The following is a 20,309-nucleotide window of genomic DNA, read 5'->3' on the forward strand; positions in this document are numbered from 1 at the left end:
TGCAGATTTTCTTTTTTTTCTTACCAAAGGTAACATTTTCTCAGTCTACAGGTAATGACTATTTATTGCAGGAAAACTGGGAAACAGAGAAGCACACAAAAGGAATTACTAACCAGAAAGAACCAGTGTTAAATTTTTGCTGTATTTGCCACCAGTTTTTGGTTTTAAAGCATAATTATATTCATGGCAAATTGTATTTGTACAATTGTAGACATAAACAAGATTACCTCTTACCCTTGTCCTCGGGCTTAATGAAATTAAGTTTTGGACTGGAGATTTCTTTCTCACACCTTGATATAAACTCCTATAAGCTACTGAAAAAGAAAGTTATAGAAAACTCCATTATTGCTTAGGGATTAACTAAATGTATATTCCTTTGCATATTCAGTATATATGTCTTAGCACCTACTATCTTCAAAGGCACTGGCCTAGTGCCCTCAGACATAAAAGTGAATGAGATAGTTGCTGGAGAGGACAACTACTCAGAAGACCAAGGTAGAAGCAAAATGTGATAAAAAACCAGGACAGAAGGGTGGTTAAAGGACATATCAGAAGAGGGTTGCAAGAGCCTGTTCACAAAAAACAATCTACCCAAAGATACTTTCCATATCCAACCTTGACAGGACCAGGCATAGGAAAGATTCAAGATCCTAATTTTGTAAGCCGTATCACACAGCACTCATCATGCTTTAGTGAGTGAATTACTTCTTTCATGAAACACGTTTTTTCCATCCATGTCTTTCATAAGCCACAAACGTGGTTTCTGCAGTGTTGCCTACTACATTTTGTTAAATGAGAGTGTAATTTTGATGTACAGATATTTTCTTCATTACTTTAAAACAGTGAGGTCTAACTTCTTCTGCTCACATTCTGCTTTAGTGAGGCAAGGTGAAGCACTGAGAACAAACACACTGAGTTGCCTAGTAAGTGCTAGTGGGAGCCAAGGAAACAAATATCAACAAGTCAAAATCAGGAGTTACTTTCTTCTATGACTGGCCTAATTTTGAGTCTTTTCTTTTTTTTTTTTAAACTCTCCTCCCCGCCCAAAGCCCCAGTAGATAGTTGTATGTCATAGTTTCACATTCTTCCAGTTGCTGTATGTGGGATGCGGCCTCGGTATGGCCGGAGAAGTGGTGCGTCGGTGTGCGCCCGGGATCCGAACCCAGGCTGCCAGTAGCGGAGGGTGCGCACTTAACCGCTAAGCCACGGGGCCGGCCCCTAATTTTGAGTCTTTTAAGCAATAAGGAATCTCAGGACACCAAGAGAATGCTCTTTTAGGGATCTCACAGCCTAGTTGGAGAACATAGACATGCAAACACGCTATCTCATGATTGGCCATACATTAAAGTGATACAGAGCCTAGGATTTAGAGTCATACAGACCTGGATTTGAATCCAAGCTAGGTTACTTACTAGGTGTGCAATCTCTCAGAGCTTCTGTTTCCTCAAACATAAAATGGGACTACTGATAACTAAACTCATAGTGATATGAGAATTAAATAGCCATTGCATACAAAACACTTGTCACCTGGCAAAGAATAAAGCTTCAACATTGTGTTAGCTGATAGGAGAAAGGCAATATGCAAGGCAGAAAAGGGGCACAAAAGAAAGCTTTTGACTCAAAAAATCTCTTTTGGCAGTATTTCTGTAAGTAGAGATCCAGTTATGGATCTCTAGGTATGAAAAGTTGATCTGAAGGATTCTGCTTCTGGTAATGATGAACTCAGTGTTTTTTTTGTTTTGTTTTGTTTTGTTTTTTAATGTTTAATTTTAGTTAGTACTGATAAAACTTAAAAATCCAAGAAAAGGTGATAAATGATGAACTAAGTGTTTTTAATTAACCTTCCCACTAAGAAAATCTGGAGGAGAGATCCTGTTTGAAGGCACCGGACTATTAACAGGGTGGTGAAGAAGTACGGCATCCAGATTTAGAAGGCAATCCAGAGAGGAGGAGCCTAGCATTGGGAGCATCTTTCCCTTGGGGCATCTGTGGATTCTGGAAGAGGGGCCTGAGAGGTTGGGAAGCTGACCTTTCACTTGCTAGTATTTTGTTAATGATTTTTGGGTCTATCTTCATGAGGGATGTTGGTTTGTAGTTTTATTTTCTTGTACGTGTTTGTCTGGTTTTGGTATCAAGGTAATGCTGGCTTCATAAAATGAGTTGGGAATTATTCCCCCGTTTTCTATTTTCTAGAAGTGGTACAGAATTTGGTATTTCTTCTTTAAATGTTTGGAAGAATACAACAGTGAAATTATCTGGGCTAAGAGATTTCTTTTCCAGAAAGTTTTTAACTATGAATTCCATTTTCTTTAATAGCTATATAAGACTGTTCAGGTTATGTATTTCTTCTTGAGGAAGTTTTGTTAATTTGTGATTTTATAGGAATTGGTCCATTTCATTTAAGTTGCCACATTTATGTGTGTACGTGTTATTTGTAGCATTTCTCTACTTTCTGAATGTCTAATTCCTCTTCAGACATACTTTTGGACCCATGGATTATTTAGAAGTGTGTTGTTTAATTTCCAAGTGTGTGGAGATTTTCCAGTCATCTTTCTCTTACTGATTTTTACATTAATTCCATTATGGTCAGAGAACATACTTTGTATTATTTCAACTCTTTCGTTTTAAACAGTTTTATTGAGATATATTTCACACATCAGATAACTCATCCATTTAAGATGTATAATTCAACGGTTTTTAGTATATCCACAGAGTCTGTGTAACCATCACCACGATTAATTTTCATCACCTCCAAAAAGAAACTCCATACCCATTAGCACTCATTCCTCATTTCCCCCTAGGACCCTCAGGCGTAGGCAACCATGAACCTACTTTCTGTATCTATAGATTTGCCTATTTTGGACAACTTATATAAATGTATTCATACAGTATGTAGTCCTCTGTGACTGGCATCTTTTAGTTTGCATAGTGTTTTCAAGATTCAACCATGCTGTAGTCTGTATCAGTACTTCATTTTTTTTATTGCTGAATAATATTTGATTATACAGATATATTTGTTTATCCATTCATTAGTTGATGGACATTTGGGCTGTTCTCACCTTTTGGCTATTATGAATAGTGCTGCTATGAACATGGGTGTACAAGTTTTTGTGTGGATATGTTTTCATTTCTCTTGGGTATATTCCTAGGAGTGCAATTGTTGGGTCATTTGGTAACGCTATATTTAACTATTTGAGGAACTGTCAAAGTGTTTTCCATAGTGGCTGCTACATTTTACATTCCCACTAGTGTATGAGGGTTCTGATTTCTCCACATCCTTGCCAAGACTTATTACTGACTTTTTGATTATAGCTATCCCACTGGGTGTGAAGTGGTATATCTCACTGTGGTTTCGATTCGCATTTCCCTTATGCCTAATGATATCAAGAATCCTGTTATGTGTTTATTGACCATGTATTTATCTTCTTTGGAAAAATATCTATTTAGATCCTTTGCTCATTTTTTAAATGAGTTACCTATTTATTATTGAGTTGTGTTATTTTTATATTCTATATACAAGTTATTTATCAGATATATCATCTACAAATATTTTCTCCCATGCTGTGGGTTGTCTTTTTACTTTTTTTTTTTTTTTAAGATTTGCTCTGAGCTAATATCTGTTGCCAATCTTCCTCTTTCTTTCTTTTTTTTCCCCTCCCCAAAGCCCAGTACATAGCCGTATATTCTAGTTGTAGGTCCTTCTAGTTCTTCTATGTGAGCCGCCGCCACAGCATGGCTACTGACAGACGAGTAATGTGGTTTTGCGCCCGGGAGCTGAACCTGGACTGCTGAAGCGGAGCACACTGAACTTGAACCACTAGGCCATCAGGGCTGGCTCTTTTTACTTTCTTGATGTTGTTTTTTGAAGCACAAAAGCTGTTTAATTTTGATGAAGTTCAATTCATCCAGTTTTCTCTTTTGTTGTTTGTGCTTTTGGTGTCATATCTAAGAAACTGTCTAACCTAGGTCAGGAAAATTTACTCCTATATTTTCTCCTAGAAGTTTTATAGTTTTAGCTCTTACATTTAGGTCTGTCATCCATTTGAGCTAATTTTTGGGTATGATGTGAGGTAGGGGTCCAAATTCATTCTTTTGCATGTGGATATCCAGTTCCCAGCACCATTTGTTAAAAGACTATTTTTTCCCCCATCCCCCATTGAATTGTCTTGGCGTCCTTGTTGAAAATCAATTAGCCATTAATGTGAGGATTTATTTCTGGACTCCTAATTCAATTCCGTTTATCTATATGGCTATCTTTATGCCAGTACCACATGGTCTTCTCTACCTAAGCTTTATATATTTTGAAAGCAAGAAGAATGTCTCATACTTTTGTTCTTTTTCAAGATTATTTTTGTTACTCTGATCTCTTTGTATTTTCCTATGAATTCAAGATTCAGCTTTTTTCCATTATTGCAAAAACAACAACAAAAAGTAGCTGGGATTTTGTTAGGAACTGCTTTGACTCTATAGATCAGTTTAGGGAGTACTGCCATCCTAACAATATTAAGCCTTCTGATCCATGAACATGGGAGGTCTTCATTTCATTTAGATCTTCCTTAATTTCTTTCAACCATGTTTTGTAGTTCTCACAGTATAAGTTTTATACTTCTCTTGTTAAATTTATCCCTAGGTTTTTTATTCTTTTTGCTGCTAAGTGGAATTATTTTCTTAATTTCATTTTTGGATTTTTCATTGTTCATGCATAGAAACAGAATTGATTTTGGTAAATTGATATTATATCCTGCAACCTTATTTAACCTTTATTAAGTTCTAATAGTTTTTTAGTTGATTTCTTAGAATTTCCTACATACAAGATAATATCATATTCAAATAGTTTTCCTTCTTCCTTTTTTTTTTTTTTGTACTGAAATCATTTTAATAAACCAAGCTTGGAACATCTGTGAAGTCTTTCAGAAATGAAATCTACTTAATTCAGCCTATTGGAAACTTTCTTGACAAGGAGAACTTTTATTTTGTAACATAACATTGCAACAATATCACATAATATTACATATGAGTTCTAATGAAGAAATACTATCAAGAGTTTTCTGACAAGGCATTAATTTCCTTTTCTTTTCCTTTTTTTTATTGCAATGTAATCCTTCTTCCTTTCTAATTTGGATACTTTCTATTTCATTTTGTTGCCTAATAGTCGTGGCTAGGACCTCCAGTACAATTTTTCATCCTTTGTTGTATTAGTATGCTATATTACATTGATTTTTAGATGGTAAACCAACCTTGCATTTTTGGGATAAGTCTCACTTGGTCATGGTATATAATCTTTTTTATATTTTGCTAGATTGTTCCCTAATTTTGTTAAGTATTTATGTGTCTATATTCATAAAAGATAATGGTTTGCAGTTTTCTTGTAATCTTTTGTCTGGTTTTGGTATCTGGGTAACACCAGCCTCATAGAATGAATTTGGAAGTGTTCCTTCCTCTTTTTTTTTTTTCTGGAAAAGTTTGTAAAGAATTGTTATTCATTATTTTTTAAATGTTTGGTAGCATTCTGCAGTGAAGCCATCTCAGCCTGGGATTATATTTCCTACTGAGATTTTTTATTTCTTCTTGAACAAGTTCAGTAGTTTGTAGTCTCTCTAGGAATTGGCTCATTTTGCCTAAGTTATCTAATTTGTTAGTACAAAGTTGTTATATGTAATATATATATTATAATCATTTTTATTCCTGTAAAGTCAGCAGTCATGTTCCCTCTTTTATTCTGACCTTAATAATTTGAATGTTCTTTTTTTTTCTTGATCAGTGTAGCTAAAGCCTTATCAATATTACTGATCTTTTCAAAAGAACTGACTTTTGGCTCCACTGATTTTCTCTATTGTTTTCCTATTCTCTATGTAATTTATCCATTCTAATCATTATTCTTCTTGTTTGCTATGCTTAATTTTCTCTTTTTTCCTAGTCTTAAAGTGGAAGGTTAGGTTATTGATTTGAGACATTTCTTTTTTAATATATATGTTTACAGTTATTTCTCTTAGCACTACTTTTGCTACATCCCATAAGTTTTGGTATACTGTGTTTTCATTTTCATTCATCTTGAAGCTTTAGTACGTTGTTCCTTCATTTTCATTTATTTCAAATTATTTTTTAACTTCTCTTATGTATTCTTCTTTGATCCACTGGTTATTTAAGCAGTGTGCTGTTTCTACATATTTCTAAATCCCCAAATGTCTTTCTATGTATTGTTAATTTTATTCCATTGTGGTCAGAGAACAAACTTTGTACGATTTCACTTCTTTTTATATTTATTGAGGCTGTTTAATGGGCTACAATATGTTCTGTCCTGGAGAAGGTTCTATGTGCACTTGAGAAGACTATATACTCTACTGTTCTTAGGTGGAGTATTGTACAGATATCTGTTAGGTCTAGTTGGTTTATAGTTTTGTTTATAGTGTTGTTCATGACTTCTATTTCCTTGCTGATCTTCTTCCTGGTTGTTCATCCATCACTGAAAATGGGGTATTGAAGCCTCCAACTATTACTGTTGAATTCTTTATTTCTCCCTGCAATTCTATCAGTTTTTGTTTCATGTATTTTAGGACTCTGTGTTGTTAGGTGCATTTATGTTTATAATTGTAATGTCTTCCTGTTGGATTGACATATAATTTATCATATAAAATGTCCTTTGTCTCTAGTAACAATTTTTGTATTAAAGTCTATGTTCTCTGATTTGTATATAGCCACTCCAGGTTTCTTGTTTGTTGTTTGCATGACATATCTTTATCCTTTTCCTTCTTTCCCCCATTTGTATCTTTAAATCTATGTCTTATGTAGACAGCATATAATTATATCCTGTTTTTTTAAATCCAGTATGAAAATCTCTCCCGTTTGATGGAATGTTTAATCCATCCACATTTAATGTTATCATTGATATAGCTGGACTTAAGTCTGCTATTTTACTTTTTGTTTTCTATATGCCTTGGAGTTGTTCCCGTTTCCCCTTTACTGATTTCTTTTACATTAAGTGAATATTTTCTAAGTGTAACATTTTAATTCTTCTAATGATTTTTTCACTATATATTTTTAGTTAATTTCCTAGTGGTTGCTCTAGGGCTTAGAATATACATTTTAACTTCTTAGAATCTACTTCAGATTTATGCTTAATTCCAGTGAGATATGGAAATGTTACTCCCCCTTATATAAATGTTATATAACTCTACTCCCCCTTCCCTCTTTTTGTGATATTATTGTTATATGTATTACATGTGTATATATTACAAACGCAACAATACACTGTTCTTATTATTACTTTACATAATGTATGTTTTTTAAAGAAGCTGAGAGAAGAAAGGAGAGCAAGGATATATTCATAGAGTTTGTTATATTAACCTTCTTTATTACTATTTCTAGTTCTCTTCATTTATTCCTGTGGGATAATAGGAGTTCCAGAAAGAGGAAAAAATGGATGGGAAGTATTTGAGGAAAGCTTTTTCATAATTAAGGAAATATGAAAGATAAAAAATTGAGATTGAGAGCGTTACCAAAAAGGCAAGAAATGGAAAAATGCACAGCCTTCAAATCTTTGGAAATTTAGGTAATGTAATTGAAACAACCTAAGCATTCAAAATACTGGATTAAGGATAAATTATAAACATGCATACTTACTGGCACAGAAATATACTATTATGTGAAAAAGTGTGCTACAAAGCTGTATAGTATGATACCATTTATCATACTACATCATTTGGTGCAGGGAGCAAGACAGAGAAGGAGAGAAAGGAGGTGAAGGAGGAGGGAGGGAGGAGGCAGAAAAGGGTGAAAGGGAGGAGAAAGAGGTATGGGAGGACATATGCCAAAATGTTAACTACGGGTCATGGAATTATGAATGAATTTTATATTAAGGTTTTTGAATGTATGTATTTTATAATTTTTAAAACCTTAATGTGTAGTTGTGATAAAACAATAAACTTAAATTAATCCAGCAGAAATGAGCAAAAGATATGAAAAGGCACGTCACCTAAGATAAAATAAAAATGTCTGAAAGTGTATGAAAAAAACTTAGCCTCATTAGTAATCAAAGAAATGCAAAATAATACTGAATTTTTAATTTATCAAATGGGAAAATATTTTTAAGAGGAAAATACCTAGTGTTAGTAAGTGTTACAGGAAATATGCTCAATACTTTGTTGATAAAGGTATAAAATGATATAATTTTTCTGAAGAGCAATTTAATAATTTTTATAAATGCCCTTAAAAATGTCTACATCCTTTAACCTAGCAATTCATTTTTTGGGATTTATTTTAAGGAAAAAAATAGTAGATGTTACAACTATTCAGCTATAACTACAAGAGGATATTTATAGGAGAGCATTCCATGAAAATTTTGAAGTGTATGGTAATTAGGATTTAATCCTATGGAATTAATCTAAATGTCCAAAAGTATGTAAAGGTATATATGAAAAAGACTGTACAATATATATCAACTTTTAATAGTGCCTTTATCTGAGTGTTAGAATTATTAGTATTAAAATTTATTTTCTTCTTCTTATCCACGTTTTCTAAATTATCTATAAAGGACAATAAGCTACTCTCTTTGAAGTGGAAAACAAAGTTATTTAAATATAATCTAATACGCAGGCCAAGAAGTAGCTTAGTTTTATTTCTACTTCAGTGATTTCCAAACCATATATCCAACATTTAGATAACTTCTTGAACCAACATCCAGACAGCTAAGTCAGTTATACCAGTTATACCAAGCAGCATCAAGGACTACAGCCTCTTCCTCTCTTGATACTGAGCAGAAACTATGTGCAGGGCACTGTGCTACACAAGCTAGGAATAAAGATAAGAGAGGGACCTAGATTTTTGGCTTAAACAAGAGACAGACTAGTGGCAAGAAACAGACGTGTAAATTCACAACTACAAATCAAGGTATGTTTGAGAGTGCCAAGGAAAGGGCAAGATGATTCTAACTGGGGTTGAATGAGGATGTGTTCTCATATACTAGTCATCCACAATTTGTTCTTCTTTCCCTCTCCAATTTACTATTGAACCATGAAGATCATAAAACCACTACAATTCAGACTATCTACAGTCATGTGCTGCGTAACGACATTTCAGTCAATGACTAACTGCATATACAATGATGGTCTCGTAAGATTAGTACCACATAGCCTTGGTGTGTAGTAGGCTATACCATCTAGGTTTGCATAAGTACACTCTGTGATGTTCACACAACAAATCACCTAATGATGCGTTACTCAGAATGTATCCCCATCGTTAAGCAACGCATGGCTGTTTTCCCATATTCCATATAAATGCTTACTAGCCCTCCTTATCCCTCAGGGCCAGCTCACATGTCACTTCACCTTTGTTTCTGGGGGTAAAAGCACTTCTCTTGATATGCTGTGACTATAGATTCAGTCTCAGAGGGCTGAGATGAAGTCTAATCCATCTTGGTACCCCTAGGTCAAGTTGGCATTCACTAGGTATGCATCATGACTTTTTCAAGCTTTGTTCATGTGTTTAACAGCTTGGCAAAGGAAACTTAGAAGTCATACCTGGTGGGGTTCCTTTTGTCTTCCTCAGAGATCAAAAACCAAACAAAATCTGCATAGCTCATTCTTCCCTCTTTCTGTACTGTTTTTCCCCTGAAGAAAACACATGGTTATAAAATTTCCTGAGCAATTACTCAGATAAATTTAGTAGGATGACAGACTAAGAAAGTAACATCTTTCTTTGGAAATGAAGTTAAAATTAAAAAAAATTAGAACACTGGAAACCTCACAAAGGGTAACCCCTTCCATGGCCTATCTTGTTTTCAACGGCCTAGAGGGTGAAACAGAAGGCATTTGCAGATATGAAGAGAGAAATCTGGTTTCTAATTTGAATGCAAATAATCACAAGGATCAAATACTGTTACCTGTATTTAGATAAAGGATTAATGCCCATATATTAAAGAATTACTGCTATCTTGTATGAAGTCATGACTGCATGTTTTGTAGGGTGTCTGACCTATAGCACTGCCGAATTATGCAGGAAGCCTTACTAAAATGAGACTGCTACAGTATTACTTGTAGTTCGTTGTTAAACTGAGATGTTTTTTCTTACCTTGTTACTGCCCCAGAGAATATCCTTTCAATAATCCTGTTTGATGAAGCTAAATGTAAATAAGAAATTACAAAGCTAGTTAGAAACATGTTCCATAAAAGAAATACTTTTGCCAAATTTATTTTCAGTAGCTTTAAGCTAAAACATAATGATCTTCCATGATGAGAATATGAGTAAACTTTTACTTATGTGTAATTTATACTTTTTGAAAGTAAGAATTTGAGGTGGCTTACTCTATCAGTCAGTCAATCATTTAAAAAAAGAACAGGCAAATGGATGTGCCTGACAGCTGGGATGTATTAATATAGTTGAGCACTAAACATCCTAACAACCAAGACAAAAATGTATAGAATTTTGGTTGATCTTGTTATGCAATGAGACAAGATAATTTTTCCTCTAAAACGAGACAAATTTTATCCTAGCATTAAATTCAAGGAGGAACTGATCATCAGCTCCTAATATAAGGGACTTTGAGTAAAGCAATGGAAATGGTTTCAAATAGAATTTTATAAAAGATACCGAAACATACCATAAATATACTTTTCTTATATTTTCATTCTATAAAAGTCCAGGATATAACATATAATTTAAAAAAATTCCATCAGTAAGTTTTATTCAAAGAGAGACAGAATTATATCTTAAAACAGTATGTTGCTTTTGATGATAGATCCTAGAGAACTGATAACCCTGTAACTCATTATGGATTCAAAATAACCAAAGGCATTATTTTAAAAAAAAAAGGAGATGCCAACAGATGTTCCACTTAGGGATGTGGTGAGGACAGGAATCTGTTTTTTTAATAAGTTCCCCAGGCAATGGCATGCACACTAAAATTTCAGAACCAGTGATGAGGTCATTAGAGAGTTAGCAGATATCAGCATCTAAGTCTTCTGCACAGAGTTAGGCACAGTCAACATAAAGGTAAACTAGTTTGGCTGAAGAATGCTGGAAATATGTGTCAGTACAGCCATGCCTGGCCACATACCAAAGCTTATATAAGGACACTCTAGACTTTGTTGAGCGTTGGTTTATGGGGTTAATAATTTGTACTAGATGGAAAAAAAGAGGGCTGTATAGGAAAAGCAAGGATATTTAATTCTAAAGCTAAAGTCTTTCTGAAAGTCTTTTTAAGATTTCAAAGGTTTAGCTTCCTAAAACTGAGGATCATGTTGTCCCATTAAGGACAGGTTGGTGGGTGAGCAATTATGTAAAGTTTCAGTGGCCCCTTCATTATACAGGCCTAGATGCCTGCTTTTCTGGACTTTATCCCTTTAACATGCCTCTAATGAGTTGCTATGTGTATATATACAATAGTTTGAGTCTTAACAAGAATAATGGTTATGTCAGCCAGAGAGGGTGCTTTAGAGCCCATAGCGTGACCTCTGGAGTCTGGCTTATGTTGTAGAGATGATCTGGCCACTGGTAATTAGAAAGTGCATAGCTAATAAAGCTGACCCAATACTCCTATGAATATATCCATTTTTATGCTAGTCTGGTGACAGGAAGGTTATGTCTACTTAAAGAAGGAATGATATAGTACTAAGATGCTTGTTTATCAAATAAGTACATTTGAGTATCTCCTCTTGGTGCCTGGTTGGCACTTGAGAAATTGAGAGGTAGAACTCTGTTTCTTAAATAGGGAAAGTTCTATGAAACTTGACATCATATAGAATGAACCTTTTCTTAAGATGTGTAATATTAGTCACAGATAAACCAAATAACAGAAGTGAAATTCAATGCATTTATTTAAGATTTGTACTCTGCTACCTCTAAAAGGCTAAAGGCTGGTTAAAAAAAAAGTCAACAGTTTCTGAGAAGACATTTAAGAACAGAACAGGGACAATCTTTTGAGAGAACGAATCGATGTATCTTGGTGCTTGGTTAAGAATATTAAATCAGCAGGTAATAGGTTCTAAGTTTACTACTGGTAAAAGTGAAGCAAAAGGGTAATATCACGTGATATGTCATTATTTGTTTTCCAACAAAAGAAAGCACACAAAATTCATCTGCAGAGAAAATATCTTTTCTGGAACTAAATTCCAAAAAGTAAGTTTTTATAAGAGTCTTTGAAAACATTGGCAAGTTATAAACATTATTTTCATCCTTGGCTGTTTATAAGTACTGTAAAATGGGAAATTTATAAAAGGTGTATAAACATTCTCTTTCAAATCAAATAAACTTTACATAGATGTGGATCTTATTCAATTCATCATCAGAAAATAAACATCACGGGCTGGGCTGGTGGCGTAGTGGTTATGTTCACGCGTTCTGCTTCCAAGGCCCGGGGTTCACAGGTTCGGATCCCGGGCGTGGACAGATGCACCACTCATCAAGCCATCATGTGGCGGCATCCCACATACAAAACAGAGGAAGATGGGCACAGATGTTAGCTCATGGCTAATCTTCCTCAGCAAAAAGAGGAAGATTGGCAATGGATGTTAGCTCAGAGCCAGTCTTCCTCACCAAAAAAAAAAAAAGAAAGAAAGAAAGAAAAGAAACATCACTATAAAGACTTGCCAATTCATCAAAACTAAGATTCTAATTGCTCACTTACCTCCAAACCCTTATCTTACACCTGGCCTCTAAATAAAAAATTAGTATCTTCACCCATTCCCACTTAAAAATTCTTGGCTCTTTAAAGTGGACTTGATTAGATACAGAATTTAAGAAATAGGAATTCCCCATAATGAGTGTGGACAATGTATATAACTCTTGCCTTCTTCAAAAATAGTTAAGTCTTAACATCTATAGAAACACTCACCCTGGTCATTGTATCGAGAGAGATCGGCCTGGCTGATGTAGAGGTCATGATCACTATCTAGTTCCCAGAATTTACAATAAATAACATAGAAATGTTCATAGGAGAAGTAATCTGTGATTTGGTTTATATCTTCCTCTTCTTCCAAAAGAGCTAGAGTCTGAAATGGTATGAATAGAATGATTAATTTATTTTAAAATTATGAAAACCCAGCTTTGGCCATTATACAGAGTTTAATAAATTTTTATTTTAAATTCAATTAAAAATTTTGGTTTTGGTAGTAAACCAAGAACTTTATAAGGCAACCTCATCCTACCTTTAATCAGCTGATCAATCTACAACCATTTACGAGCTCTTAATATGCTTAGCAAAGAGTCAGATGCTGTGGAGGATTTAAAAGCAGGGAAAGAGAAGGACCATCACCAGGGGACTATAGCCTATCAGGGGTCCCCAGACTAGCAAGCACAGAACAATCAGACAACAGGCTTAATTACATGGCCATAAACTGACATTGCTTTTAACTTTTCAAAGTTATGAAGAGTAGGCACCCATTATAGTAAGAAGAGTAGGCATCCACATATAGGCTTTGGTTTTGTAATGAAATCAAGTTTACTATAAAGGTGACTTATGTCACCATTGTGATCACGTGCGGTGGGCTGGCATAGAAGGCATGAGGGGTGAAGCTGCAGGGCCCTGAGCTGGAAGTAAACCCGGGTCTCCCCTGACTCACTGTGTGCCCCTAGGGAAAACACCAGAAACAATGATTTTGAACCCAGAATTCTTATAATCACCCAAATTATCATAGAAGTAGGCAGAAAAATGAAGACATTTTCAGTAATAAAAGATTCAGAAAGAAAGATAAAAGAAATCATAAGGACACTTGGGAAACAGAAAAAGCAAAATGAGATGGCAGAAATAAGATCAGAATTAATAATAATCACAATAAAGGTAAAATGAGTTAAATCTCCCTATTGAAAGATTTTCAAACTGAGTATAAAAATCAAACCCAAAGAACAGATCTAGATATACACTGTCCTAAGAGATAAGTCTAAAATAAAATTTAAAAGAAAGGTTAAAAAAAAAAATTGGACAAATGTACTAACTAAATCTTAAAAAGAAAACATGTCAATGTTATTAGAAAATAAAATGGAATTCAAGGTGAAAAACATTAAAAGGGACAAAGGTGGCTATTTCATAATGCAAATGTATTGCTTTGATAAAAAACTATTTTCTAAAATGTAACTACTGGGAAACCAAACGGCTTTGGCATATTGAAAACAATGTAAATTATTAAATTATGGTAAATCCACTCTGTGGAAGATTCTACGGCCAGTAAAAATTATAAAGTCTACATAGAAACAAAGGAAAACCGTGATGTGGTAAGTGCAAAATATGGATACAAAATTGTACACACTAAGAACTATGTAAAATTCTAGAATCCAAATATGCCTATGAATGAGACTAGATAAACACACACAAAAATGCTATTATAGTTTTATTAGGGTGATAAAATATGATTTTTCTTCTGTTTTCCAAACTTGCTTGCATTGTTTTGTTTTATAAAATGCTCTTTAATGTGTATAACACAGAATACATACAATAAAACAAATCTTGAGAGGCAAGGGGCTCACATTTTTCACCTACTGGATTGTCATAGAATGAAAAAGAGAACTTCTGTTGATGAGTACGTAAGTGTAAGTATGAACTACTACAGGTTTTAGGAGGGTAACTTGGCAGGATCTATCAAATTCAAAACACACATATCATCGGATGCAGGATTTTCCCTCCAGTAGTCTTTTCTAGAGAAATTCTTATATACAAACAAGAGGAAAGTATAAAGATGTTTGCTGCATCACTGTAACAGGGAAAATATGAAAACAACTTGAACATCATCAATAGATGAATATGTAATTAATCACAGTATAGTCAAGCCATAGTAGTTAAAAGTAGTTAAAAGAATGAGATGGATTTATACGACTGGAAAGGAAAAGAACATCAAGACATACTGTTAAGTGAAAAAAGACAGTTAACAATAATAAGTATGATCTCATATATTAAAAAAAACCCAAAACCTCAAAAAAGCAGCCATACGAAATAAGACTATATACTCCATGTATAAATATATAAGAGAATAAAACCACAGATAACGGGTTCCCTCTGGGAAGGGGAGTTAAATGGCAGGGTGAAGAGATAAATAGTGACTTCTGCTGATTGTTCTAGGTATCTTCATGTTATTTGAATGTTTTATGATCATATATTCATATACTAAGAGGAAGACTAAGGAGAGGGGTAGGAAAGAAAACAGGGGAAAATAAATCATGCCCTAGGAAGCAGAAGACTGGGTTCTATTTCCAGTTCAGCCACTTACTTGCTGTGTGATCTTATCACAAATTTTATCATCAGTAAAAACAAAACACGGATTATAATAATGATCCAGAAACTACAAACTCTAATGTGCTTCAGGAATGCGAGGGATTATTATCATTCTTAAAGTGTAAGCCTTCTTTTATGAAATTATTGCCATCTCAACCCATCCCATATTACCTACTGAGAGCCCAAGCAGGCATCAGGTATTCAATAAACATTAATAATGACTGTGATGATTACTGTTCATTTTAGAATAAAAAAAGTTTGTATATCTATTACTGGCTACTAATCTTGCCAAGTCTTCATTACTCTGTCTCAGACGAAGATAAGAAAAAATAGAGTAAATAAGGTTGTACTGTTAGTCTAAGCTTCATTTAGTATGATTCATATTTCATTTCCTTTCAAGTGTGAACAATTCTACTTTCTTTAGGTTAATAGAAGCTTGAAGAATCAGGCATGAAGATTACCTCAGTGAAAGGCTCCCACTAGTGGTCAATACTTTTGCTCTCATTTGGTAAAATACATAAACTAACTGAAAGTATTCTTTCTTAAAAGAAATTTTTAGTACTTTTCTCCAGCAGGAGTTGGATAAAGAATCATTGCTGAAAGGATCAAGTCGAAATTCCTCTATTTCTTGTGCAAGGCCTTTCCCAACCCAGCCCCATCTCACCCCCCCGGCCTCATCACTGGTCACTCTCTCCATGGAGCCTTTGGCCACTTAAGACTGTTCTGCAGTTCCTGAACATGACACTTTCATGCTTCTGGGCCTTTGCTTATGCTGCTTCCTCCTCTATCTGGAATCCCCTTTTCTTCTAATTTTTTATCTTGGTAAACTCTTGATATCCTCCAAGGTCTTGATCACATGCCAGTCCTTCTGTGAAGCCTTCTCTGCATATTAATTATACATTTCTGTGGAATTTTTCAAGTCAGGTGTGGCTGTGTGTGCACTTTTCTCTTTTGCTCCACAGTGCATGCCTTGATGCAAAAATCCCTTCTTATTCATCTCTATTCCCCTCAACACATCCCGGGTATTTGATAAATGCTTAATGACTCAAAGTAGTGCCACTGCTTTGCATACAATGAGCACTCAAATATATATTAAATGAAGTAAGAATATTATTTAAATTGCTCCTTATATATGAATTCCAATGAGAGGCATACTTGCAAAAAGTTGCTTTTTCTTATCTCTGTCGAAGTAATTTTTCCACTCCAAGATCTGTTGACTGTGTAGAATATTCTCTGAATAACCTGGTTCCAAAAGGAAAACAAAACCAAATAAAAACATTAAAGATATTTATTACTTCATCAAAGGCCATCTTATGAATATACTCTGAACCAAGCTAAGTTTTGGCTTTTCGATTATGTCAAGTGTCATTTCTAGTAAAAATTAATGCTATATTTTAAAAATCTATTGCAATAGTTTGCATCTGCCCCTATAATTCCAGGAAGAATTAAAAAAAACAACCTTTGCTCATAAGTCTGCATTTCCCAGCTGCCAACATGTCACTTCCTTTGTTTACCTCTCCTCTTACACTGTGCTGCCTGATTGAAGAAGCGTTTATTGGGCTGCATATTTTGGGAAGGCAAATGAAGTGGGAAATATGCTCTGGGTTGGCTTCACAATTAATGGGTCAGAAAAATGGCTGCCAACATGACGTGATTCAAGAGGGCATTATCCTGGTTATCACAGCCTTGTTCATTGGAGTCTTGAAGACTTCTGGTCTCCTGATTCTCTCTGGAAACTCAAATACATCTGGGATAATTTATATCCCGAGTCCTTATTTGGGCATGAACAATTTTGTTATTAGCTAGTGTTTTAATGAGTTTAACAGATGTGAAACTCTGGAGAAGACTCTGGACAGGGAGAGGAGGGGACGGGTAGCAAATGTGTCTGAGATTGAGGATGTGTGTGCTACGGTGTAGGGGAGGATTGGAGAAGGAAGACAGAGGCTGCAATCCTGGAGGTAGGAGGCCACAGTGCATTCTTAACAATTTTACCAGGGGTTATTCCCACCCATTTAATTTCCCTTTGACCTACTAGGTTTTTTTCTCCTCCAAACGGAAGCAGTGGTGAGAAGAGCAATTTAAGCAGCTTTTTTGGTACTTTGGCTTTGATTTTGATTATGTAATAATACAGAAATCCTACATCCTTAGTGGTTTTATCATGGAAGAGGTTAGATCCTTTTTAAAAGCTATTTTAGTGCAAGAAGAACAAAAAAGGGAAGATATTTGGACATCTACCCAAAGAGTAAGCCTAAAGAGGGACTAAACCACCATTCTGCTTCTGGATTCTTTAGCAAAGAGAGTGACTCTCAAATAGAACAGGGGAAAAACTAGCCTCAGGTTGAAGGTCCAGACTTCTGCTGCCCAGCATTCCTCACCCCACCCCTGCTATCAGTGCTAACTCCTTCTAACCCTTCATAATCTAGCCCAATTGCCAACTCCATAGAAAGCCCCAGAACAGGGAGCTCTGTCTTCTGTACTCCTGCTGTCACCTGAGTCTCCTTCAGTCATCCTGTGGTTATATTCTAAACACCGATGCACCTGACCGTCACCACCTCCAAACTCTAAGGACCCAGGTCTTTCTTGACTTGCATCCTAGTGCCATCCTAGTGTAAGAAGATTTACTTTCTTAGCAACTTTCAAATATGCAATACAGCATTATTAACTATAGTCACCATGCTGTACATTACATCCCCAGGACTTATTTACTTTTATAAGTGGAAGTTTGTACCTTTTGACTACCTTCACCCATTTTTCCCAGCCCCAACCCTCCACTTTTGGCAACCACCCATCTGCCCTCTGTATCTAGGAGCTTGTTTCTTTTTTTGGTTTTTTTAGATTCCACATATAAAAGAGATCATACAGTATTTGTCTTTCTTCGTCTGACTTATTTCACTTAGCATAATGCCCTCAAGGTCCATCCATGTTGCAAATGGGATGATTTCATTCTTTTCTATGCCTGAATAATATTCCATTGTGTGTATGTATATGTGTGTGTGTGTGTGTGTGTGTGTGTATGTCTATCTATCACATTTTCTTTATCCATTCATCCACTGATGGACATTTAGGTTGTTTCCCTTTCTTGGCTATTGTAAATAACGCTGCAATGAACATAGGGGTGCATATCATACGGTTGTTCTATTTTTAATTTTTTGAGGAAGCTCCATACTGTCTTCCATAGTGGCTGCACCAATTTACATTCCCACCAACAGTGCACAGGGTTCCCTTTACTCCACATCCTCACCAACACTTGTTTTTTCTTGTCTTTTTGATAATAGCCATTCTAACAGTTGTGAGGTGATATTTCATTGTGGTTTTGATTTGCATTTCCCTGACGATTAGTGATCATGAGCATCTTTTCATGTATCTGTTGGCCATCTATATGTCTTCTTTGGAAAATTGCTTGATAAATTAACAAGGTTTGAAAGCTGTTTAATAAAGATGTTCATGTTATATGTGTGATAGAGACATATGGGTTGGATTCATAGCTAGTTGGATAACTCTATTCAGAGTTTTGAATAGCAGATGGATACCAACCCAAGAAAGGTTTCTAATTAGTATTTCACATACATCAGTAGTGTTGTCTATGATTTATAGATTGTATATAAAATGTGCAGAAAACATAAAACAGGGAAGGGTAACTATATTTAAAATTATTATGAAAGACACTACTAATGTAGTAATGGTTACTCTTGAGGAAAAAGTAAGACTAGAGTGTAGATGTGACCATGATCTGAATGGTTGACTATCAGGTGGAAGAAAAAACTGACTTGTTCTGCGTTGCACCAGAAGGCAGAACTAGAACTACTGGATAGAAATGCCCTTATGCTGAAATGCTTCAATATAAGGAAGAGTTTTCTAAAATTATGCCTATAAAGCAATGGGTTGTATGAAGTAGTGAGGTTTCTCCTCACCACAATTATTTAGGCAGAAGTTGACGGGATTCCTGCATTAGGTGGGAGCTAGGACTAGCTGGTTCTAATTTCGTTACTGGCCCCAATCATTCAGACTCTGACTGAGGTGCTCTAGGGCAGAGAATGTACCTTAGTCAACACTGTATTCTTAGCACCAGCTTGGCAGAAGTTCATATAAAAAAGATGGAGGATTTTTAGCACAGAAATAATATAAATGAAAATAAACACTAAGAATATCATTTATCATAGTTCCATGTCCCCTCTCTCAAGTTAGTCAATTTCAATACGTATTATTACACCAAATTTTTCTTTGTTGAACATTATTAGATTTTTGTCCCTATTTCTTGATTTTGAACACAAATTTATCTTAAAGTCTAAGTTTCCTGTCTATCTAAATTTTCTGTTTATATACTCCTCAAATATTTTATATTATTTATGGAAGTACTTTGTTACACTTAACATTATAAAACTTTAATCTGTATTTATTTTTGCTTCTTATTTTATTCTTTTTTTCTTCATGTCTTTGTTCTTTTTGACAGAATTTTTAAAATTTGCAAAAATTTTGACTGTTAAGCATTTCCTATTTTTAGTCTCTGCTAACCTGCTTAACTAGTACTATACAAAAATGTACCTGTATTCCATTCTTCCACAGCCTAAGTCTCCTTATTCAGTGGCCCTACTTCATCAGCACATTTATTGGTTTCCACATTACTGATACAGCATTTTAGCTTATCAAGGTAGGGGCACCATCTAGCGGTGAGAGCATGGAGCTGCCGGTTCTACGTTATTTACAGTTGTTTTTTCCTCTAACTTTTGGTCTCCCACTTTGAGGTAAATAAAAAAAGAAATTACTCACAATTATAAAAATATAAAACAAAATTTAAAAATTAATAATAGTAAGAATAATTGTTTACTACCAATGAGGGGAATGAAATTCGACAAATTTTCACCAAGGGATCTCTAGTTACTTGACAGACAATTAGAATCATAAGTCAGTTTCCTTTCTATTTCTTTATCTCTATTGAATTGGAAACCTCTAATCCACAATTATAGGTCACCAGGAATGTAGTGTTTGGTGGCTCTGTCAGTTTTTAACAAGCGGCTAGAATGCAGACACAGAAATTACAAAGAGATTTTGCTCACTGTAGGTGCCCTGACTGCAGATGAGCACAGTGCTGGAGGCCTGGCTCTTCCACTCGGCA

At 34.9% G+C, this 20,309-nt stretch overlaps 1 protein-coding gene across 2 annotated transcripts in view; it reads right to left on the bottom strand.

Annotated features, from left to right (window-relative positions):
* Nucleotides 1-20,309, bottom strand: part of PPP2R3A (protein phosphatase 2 regulatory subunit B''alpha) — a 121,557-nt gene that overhangs the window by 44,937 nt on the left and 56,311 nt on the right. For both annotated transcript variants that reach the window (XM_058552656.1, XM_058552666.1), the window contains exons 6-9: nucleotides 16,352-16,438; nucleotides 12,827-12,983; nucleotides 10,066-10,114; nucleotides 9,516-9,605 (exon numbers count right to left, since the gene is read on the bottom strand). In XM_058552656.1, coding sequence (XP_058408639.1) covers nucleotides 9,516-9,605; nucleotides 10,066-10,114; nucleotides 12,827-12,983; nucleotides 16,352-16,438 — 383 coding nt within the window. The remainder of the gene's footprint in view (nucleotides 1-9,515; nucleotides 9,606-10,065; nucleotides 10,115-12,826; nucleotides 12,984-16,351; nucleotides 16,439-20,309) is intronic.

Source organism: Diceros bicornis, chromosome 2 (genome assembly GCF_020826845.1).
Source record: "Diceros bicornis minor isolate mBicDic1 chromosome 2, mDicBic1.mat.cur, whole genome shotgun sequence".
Lineage (NCBI taxonomy): Eukaryota > Metazoa > Chordata > Mammalia > Perissodactyla > Rhinocerotidae > Diceros > Diceros bicornis.